Genomic DNA, 8714 nt, shown 5'->3' with positions numbered 1-8714 from the left:
TATTGACAGTAACAATGTTGGCATTATCAATTGAAAAATAACATAGCTATATTGTAGCATAAAACAAAAAAGACCAAAATGTTAGCATAAGAGAGAAAAAAAAGTACAAGTACTGAACCAAAGAAGTTAGGTACACATTTCAAAATCTTAAATTTGAATTGGAAATATCATTACGAACTAATGATTTTTTTTTAAATACATATTTCCTAGCTCTGCCCACTTGAAAGACTTAGCAGCAATGACAGTCTAGTTCAGGGTTCCTTGGAGAAAATGGCTGATTCCAAGTCTGGGGCAGGAGAGTTCAAGGGGAGTCTAGGACATCTTTCACACCAGAAAGCAAAGAAACCAAGAGAATTATGGCAAAAGAATACAGAAGCCAACTGGAAGGGGCTCCCACTGGCTAAAGATGGGTCAAGTTTGAGCATCAAAAATAAAAATACTAATTAAGGCAATGGATTGAAACAGATCAAATATAAACTTCATGATATTAGAATGTATTAAGTGGTCACCTTTGAAAGTTGCTGGAGTATGAACTTATTATTTTGAATATTGACAAGCAGAAAAATTTCAAGCATTTATCCTGCTTTTGCAGTACAGAAGACTTATTTCAGTAACCAAATAGTTGGTCAGGGAGAATTCTTTTTTTTTGAGGGGATGGATTTTTTTTTTTAAATTTCAGCGTATTACGGGGGTACAATTATTGAGGTTACATATATTGCCTTTGCCCCCCCCAAGTCAGAGCTTCAAGTGCGTCCATCCCCCAGACAGTGCACACTGCACCCATTAGGTGTGTATGTACCCATCCCATCCTCACCCCCTCCCACATGCCCAACACCCAATGAATGTTGCTTCTATATATATGTGCACTTAAGTGTTGATCGGTTAATACTGGAGAATTCTTATTTATATAATAATGCCAGGTAATAAATTTAAGAATAATAATAGGATTAGAAAAATTACATTTCGTAACCCCTAATGAAATAATATATTAAGGTAGTGATCAGCAGTGGATACTAAAACCATTAGTATAAGGTCAGTATTGGGTACTTTGTAATGGACAGATCGGACTGAAATCACCACTCAAACAGGATCAACTAGACTTTGTTTCCTCTGATATGATACACTTGAAGTTATCATGCCAAAAAATCTTAATCAACCTTCTGGATTAGGGGTCAGCAAACATTCTTCTAAAAGGCTAGTTAGTATTTTCATCTTTGCAGGCCATGTGGTCTCTGTCACAGCTACTCAACTCTGCTATTGTAGCATGAAATTGGACAAAGATAGTATATAATTGAATGAGCATGGTTGTGTCATGTAAAACTTCATATACAAAAGCAAGAGGTGGGCCAGGTTTGGTTCATAGTTTGCTGAACCCTGTTCTAGATTGATGGTCTCTTGTGTGATCTCTGGAACAGAAGCATCAGAATTACCTAGTAACTTGTTAGAAATGCCAGTTTAGGGGCCTCATCCCAATTACTGAACCAGAAACTCTGGAAGTAGAGCCCATCAATCTGGGTTTTAACAAGCTTCCAGATGATTCTGAAGCATGCTAAAGTTTGAGAACCACTGCTCTAGGTCTATCCCAGTTTACCTGAAATACAGGGATAAAGAAACATGTTAAATGATACTACAAAGGATATAATAAGCCAAAATCAGAACATGAGAAATTCTATAGACTTAATGATTCTTACAAGTAAATCAGTAGGGATTGGGGTGGATTGTATATTTTTAGCAGCTGGCCTTCTCAAGCTGGATGGATATAGGAGTTTGAGGGGCTCACTGTTCAGAGTGCACATTTTTACTTAGCCATCTTCCACCACCTCCATTTATAGTGTGGCACTTCAACCTAGCCTCCTCTGTGTCTCATGTCCCTACATCTAAGCCTCTCTATATCAGTTTCTTCAGAGAATATATCTGTTGTCTCCCATGGGAATGGAGAAATGGAAATGTTTAACTGCTGAGTTGGGTGTGGCATCCATCCTGGATAGTTACTTATACAGAGTTTGAAATCTTATAGCTTTTAATCCTTTATACCTGACTCCCACCTTCTGGAATTTCTGCTTTCTGAGCTTTTCTGTTGTTCTCTAGAGTGGATTGCTTTTTTCTCATCAGTGTCCCTCATTGCAAACATTTAGGTTTGTTCTTCTACTCTGCTGAATTATTTGCTAATCTATTTATTTCCACCTTTTTATATTGTGATTTGCCAGTTTAGATGACACCTACCTTGTTTATCAAAAAAAGGGGGCTTTGCATTTCTAATCTTGGTAGTCCTTTTATTTAGGGGTAAGTTTTCAAAAAGAGGGGGAAAAATTGAGACTCTTGTAATGGAAAATCTGTTTCCCAGTTTGATTTGATCATACAACTTTTTGGTATGTTGAGCACTTTTTAATTTCCTGAGAAGCTAGTGTAGTCTATGGAAGACTATTTGGGAAATGTTCCTCACCTCCTCACCTTCCATTTACTTCTTCTAACCCACTGCAGTCTGCATCTGCCTCCATCACCTCCTTCAAACTGCTCTCCCAAGGTCACCAAATACCCCTTTGTTGCTAAATCCAATGGTCAGTTCTAACTCCATCTGCATTTCATAGAGTTAAACACTTCCCTCTCTGAATTTCCTTCACCTTGTGGCTTCTTTATTGTCTTAGTTTTATTTTCCCTCGGAACTAGGACCTGAGACAAGAATTTGGATACAAGTAGTTTATTTGCAAGGCCATACCTGAAAGCATCAGAGTGGAAAAGTAAGAAAGCTAAAGGAGGAAGGGCAGTGAAGGTTGCTTAATAAACTGGTTAAATGCTGTGGGCAACCAGGGCTCAGTTTTGCTGGGGACCCTCGGAGAGACTGTGTAGAATACACCACAGAGTTGTTCCCCTGAGGAGTAAGGAAGCTGAGGTATTTATCCACTGATTCCTTTCTAAGCTTCACTCCTGGGGAGTATTAATCTCCTGGTATTTTCATCCTGCCCATTGTGGGAAGTGAATATCTCCCATAGCTAGACAATGCCTCAGACCAAAAAATATAGATGTTTGAAGGAAGAAACCAGCTGCATCTCAATAAATTGTTCAGAAAGCTACAGAGGAGTAAGCTGAGAGAATAGGGTGAGGCATCAATATTTGCTACTCTTACCAATGCTTTTCTGATTATTCTCTCACTTTTTAGACTATTCTTTCTCAATCTATTGTTGGTTCATGTTTTTCTTTTGCCTCTTAAATGTTGGTGGCCCAAAGGAAGGATCTATCCTTGGCCTTTGGCTCTTCTTGTTCTCCACCTTTTCCCTGGACAATCTCATCCTTGGACGTGGCTTCAGCTACCACATATACTTTAGATTTCCAGCCCTGTCCTCTCTCATGGGCTAGACCCATAGAGTCCTTTATTAATTCATTCAACAATTATCTTTTCAACACCTACATTATGTGCTAAGCTTGATGCTGGGGATGTTACAGTGAACTATACATACTCCTGGCCCTTGGAGTTTATATTCTTTATAAAAAGCCATGTAAACAAATATATCAGTAATAAAGATTATGAGATATTGTGATAACCACTATAAAGTAAACTGAATGTTGTACTAGTGTCTGATTAGGAATGTCTGATTAGCCAGGGACATTCTTTTTAAGTTATTGATCTTTGGCTAGCTGAACTTCATGCTGAAATGAGGTTGGGGTAGAAGATATTCATTAGGTATCCTTGGAAAGGAAGAGGAAAGAAATAGGAGTGGACAAAGGACAAAGTCAAACTGTGTTGCAGGCCCAACAAAGCTTTAGCCAACTCAGTGGGAAGCTCTGGAGCAGGTATTGTCCATCAGAGTCTCCCTACATCTGGTTGAAATGGCCAGGTCTTTATACCCCTGCCTGCCTCACACAGACACCAGATGTGGGCTGCCCAGGGAAACCACTAGAAAGGCAGCTCTCTGCAGCTGAGGCACATGCTGAAGTTGTTGACAGCTACAGGCTGTCTGCTCACAGCACTCACTGCAGCTGGGAAACAAGGCCTTCTGTAAAGAAGGATCTCATCAGAGTATCTCCATATCTGCCACAGGCAAGTTTGGGCTTTGTTGCAAGGACCCACTAAGGGGTTGTTAGTGGGAATTGTCATGAAAGGTTACTCTGCTTGCTATGTGGACATGAAATCATAGACGACCAAGGAGACTGTCCCATTAGGAGACAATTGTAGTCCTGACAAGAGATGCTGTTGGCAATGGATGCTGTTGGCAATGGATGGAAAGAAATGCACAATTCAGGATACATTTTGGAGGAAGAATTGATAAAATTTAGTGCTAGGTAGATGTGTAGGAGGTAAGGGAAAATAGGAATAGTTTTAGTAAATGTACACAGTTGTATAAGGGAGACTGATTAGCTACTGCTTGGCTGAAGTGCTTCTTCCCACCATGGGGACATCCCAGTGGCAACCTCCTCCTCCCCAGATTCTGCCCACTGGTATGCATTTGATATGTCATAGTGACTACTTTGAGAGTATGGTAATTAACTTTTAGAGCAGCCAAGTAGCTAGAAGGCTGCTCTTTATGTTCAAGACATGAGGCTTTGCTTTAGAGCTTGTCTGTATCTTAGCATATGAGGAAAGGGAGACAAGGCCCAGTTGAAACAAGGCAAAGCTGCTAGGGGTCAGGGGAACACTGTAGTCAGGCAGCACTGTACAGATGTTCTGAGCCCAGCTGTATGCAGAGCCATGTGTGTGGCTTGCTGAGAACTGTGCAAGGCAGTAATGAGTAGTAGAAAGAGAATATAGTAGAGGCACAAACCTGTTTCAAGTGTAGGCTAATCGTGTGACCCTAAATTAGCCCTCTGAGCCTCAATGGTCTTTGGACATATTTAATTTAAAATGCCCGTTCGATAGCCAAGTCTAATCAATTAGATAGTTGGATATATGATTCTGGAGCTTAGGGAGCAGTCAGGCCTGAAAGTATGACTTTGAGACTCTTTTAGGATATCTATTTAAACTCATAGGATTAGAAATGATTACTCTGGGAGAGAGTGCAGAGGCTCTTCCACCCACGATGGAATTACATCTTGATAAACTATTGTAAGTTGAAAATATCATAGTCAAAAATGCATTTAATACACCTAACCTACCAAACATCATAGCTTAGTCCAGCCTACCTTACACGTACTCAGAGCACTTACATCAGCCTACAGTTGGGTAAAATCTCTGATAACACAGTAGAGTATTGGTGGTTTACCCTCACGATCACGTGGCTGACTGGAAGCTGTGGCTCAATGCCACTGCCAAGCATCATGAGAGACTATTGTGTGGCATATCGCTAGCCTGGGAAAAGATCAAACTTCAAAATATGGTTTCTGCTGAATACTTGTTGCTTTCGCACCATCATAAAATTGAAAAATCCTAAGTTGAATGAATCATCGTAAGCTGGAGACTATATAGTAAGAGAGCCTAGAATTGAGTCCTGAAGCACTTCAGTGCTCGGAAGTTTGGCTAAGAAGGAGCTAACAGTTTGATACAAGATATTTGGATATTTTACAGAAATCTCAAATTTGGCATGTTTAAAACAGAACCCTTCTTCTTTTTCTATATTTCCAACCATGGTTAATGGCATTATCTGTCATCACTCATTAGAAATAGGGGTTGTCCTGATCTCCTTTGCCTACACATACTTGGTGACCAAGACCTTTGTCCTATTGAATAGCTTTAACAATCTGTCGTTTCCTCTTTGTCTCACTACCATTGCCTTGGTTCCTGCCCTAATGATTTTCTCACTTGCATTTCTGCAGCGTCTTATCTGATCTCTCTGTTACAATCTTACCTTCCTCCAATCCAATTTTTACAGTTGCCAGAGTCATCTTTTTAAAAATATGGTATAAACATGTAATTCTCCTGGTTATGATTGCCAGATTTAGCAAATAAAAATACAGTGTACCCAGTTAGATTTGAATTTCAGATAAACAATGAATAATTGTAAGTGTAGGTATATCTCAGACAATACGTAGGACATAATACTGAAAAATTATTTATTTATCTGAAATTCAAATTTAACTGAGCATCCCATATTTTATCTGGAAATCTTGCTCTTCTAAGTCCAAAATGTTTCACCATTGCTTTCAGGATAAAATCTAAATATCCTAACACTGCATTGCAAAATTCAGCATATTCTGATTCTTGCATACCATATGAACCACTTGTTCAGTGTCCTGAATTTGCTGTGCTGCCTTACTCCCCCATACCTCTGAACATGTGCTTACCTCCTCTAGAATACCCACTCTCTTCTCAGTTCTCTGGTTAATTCCTATTGTTTGTTTAAGACTCAAGTATCACCTTCTCTAACCCCCCAGTCCCCACTTTGTGGATAATAATTGGTACACCAGCTTTTCTTCTTTTTCATAACATTCTTTGCTTAATATTATCGCAGAACTTATCATATTGTACTTTAATTACTTTTAACCTATCTCTCTTCCCTAGATTGTGAGTTCTTTGAGCACAGGATAAAAGTTGTGTCTTTTAACTCTATCTTTGGTGCTTAGTGGGCTCTCAATTAAAGTATGAATGAACCAATGAGTGAATGAATGGGAAAGTAGGAAAGGACCCATAAGCCATTGGCACATACACAGCTCTTTCCTATCTTGACTCCTGGGTAAGTCTGCCTTACAAGCTACCTCCTTTGCCTGCCCTCCTCTCTGTCCCCCAAGAAAGCGCCATAAGAGTAGGCACCAGGTTTTGATCTTTGTATCCCTAGACCCTTAAATTGTAGGTGCTCAGTATATATTTATTGAATGAATGAAAGAATGAAAAGACGCATGAATGAATGAGGTTATGTTTCAGGGCCACAGCTCCTATCCTCTCATGTATCAGGTCCTGGGGAGTGCAACTTCTGGCTGCATTTTTGATTCCCTAAGACGGTCTATAAAGCCTGAGCTGCATCTTCAACTCTGTGTCTCACCTTTTCTTGCCCAACTCTTCTCTCCTCTCTCAGCCCAGGAGAAAAGAACTCTTTTCTCCCTCCAGCAGCTGGCACATATAGCAATCATTCACAGATGGAGCCTCCTCTTTCCTCTGGGGCTCTTTCTTTTCTTCTCTCAGAGGCTACCATTGGAAAGCCATGGGGATGTGACATTGCCTGTTCTCCCAGGGATTATGGTCTTTCCCTTTCTCACATAAGGGAGCAAGGTTTTCTTTGTCTCCCACCAGGGTAGTTCAATTAAATAGGAACTGAAGTTAAGTGACTCTAATTATTTTTTATTAATGTTTAACTGCTAAATTTCTTTTTCAATTAAATAATGTGTCTTTATGCTCAGAGGTCCTTTTTTTTGCATATATATGGAAGTTCATTTATTAAAGGAAATACCACCTGCAAAACTATTAATGACTTGAGCTCTGTGATTAGTTCATTTTAGTGACATTTTGAGATTTAATAATTAATCTAGCCCAAGTTCAAAGAAAGAAAACTCAATGCCAGGAATCCTTAGCCAGCAAAGAATATAAACAAATATTACAATTTTCCCCTCAAATAACGAGAACCATTGAGATCAACTTCTTGCAATTATAAATGTTAAGAAAAAAATGCAGGAGGAAAGTTCAAGAAAGCATGTCAAAACAACAAAACTCAATGTACGTTTTCATTATTGTAATTGATCAAAGGATGTTTGCGATAGATTTGAATGTGAATAAATTAAATATGACATTGATTTGGCAGAGACACAGTAAGGATTGGCAAGAATACATAGCAAGAGCAGCTTCTGCTAAAGCAAACTCGCTTGGCTGTTGTTTCATTCTAATAGATTTCTTAGCAACCCAGCACTATCATACTAAACTAAGCTCTGTCATTTATTTACCCTTTTGGTTTCTACTCCTATCCAGGTAAGATTAAATTTATTTTTGATTACTAATCTAGCAGGTGTTGCCTTAGGTCTGAATACTAAATACCTTTTGGTCACCTATGCACCTCTTTCTTTTTTTTCTTCTTACATAGACTGAAAAAGGGTGATCTAATAACTTACTATTTCATCCTGGCAGTTCAACTTGTAGAACTAGAAAATGTAGTTTAATTAAACAATTTGGCAATATTTTCAAGCTTAGACATTGCTATAGCGTTTACTAGGTCTGAATTATTTCTCAGCATGTTACAAAATTGACATTGTAAAAAGAATATCCAGCTCAGAACATTTTTGATACACCAAATTCCCATTATGGTTATGTTGAGGGTGGGGGCGCTGTATGGTATATTCTGGGAGGCTACTTTCTTAGTGTAACCATCTTACAGTAAACAAATGTTACTGGTATGGGGTCCTGAAACACAATTCATGCCAAATTTCATTTCTAATCTATTTACTAAATCTGTTTATATTCTTAAAGAAAAAATTTTAATTGACTCAAAGGCAATGTACTCATACTTTAAAATTTTTAATATTCATTAAGATAATTATTCATTAGTATGTGTAGTTTAAATTATAGAAAGAAATTAACAGAGCTGTCAGGGTCAAACTTATCCTATATATAGTACATGCCTGGTAAGAATGTATGGGTTCGGGAGAATTTATTTAGTAATTTAAATATTTTTAAAAGTTGCTCTGTTTCTCTAAAACAAAAAGTTGTATTATTAGTATGTCTTCATCTTATGTGCACTTTGAAAAGTATGTATCAGCTCCAGTAGAGAGTAAAGATATATTTACCTTAAGCTTTGCCACAAATGTACTGCTAATTTATAATTTTAAAGTATATCTCAGACAATACGTAGGACATAATACTG

At 38.3% G+C, this 8714-nt stretch overlaps 1 protein-coding gene across 1 annotated transcript in view; it reads left to right on the top strand.

Annotated features, from left to right (window-relative positions):
- The window catches only part of NDUFAF2 (NADH dehydrogenase (ubiquinone) complex I, assembly factor 2), a 186581-nt gene that overhangs the window by 162848 nt on the left and 15019 nt on the right, over positions 1-8714 (top strand). Inside the window, 1 exon segment of the mRNA XM_012664630.1 lies at positions 1534-1554. Within this exon segment, the coding sequence (XP_012520084.1) occupies positions 1534-1554 (21 nt within the window).

The sequence above is a fragment of the Propithecus coquereli genome, unplaced genomic scaffold (assembly GCF_000956105.1).
Source record: "Propithecus coquereli isolate 6110/MARCELLA unplaced genomic scaffold, Pcoq_1.0 Scaffold9, whole genome shotgun sequence".
Taxonomy (NCBI): Eukaryota; Metazoa; Chordata; class Mammalia; order Primates; family Indriidae; genus Propithecus; species Propithecus coquereli.
This window is presented reverse-complemented; position numbering and strand designations above follow the sequence as displayed.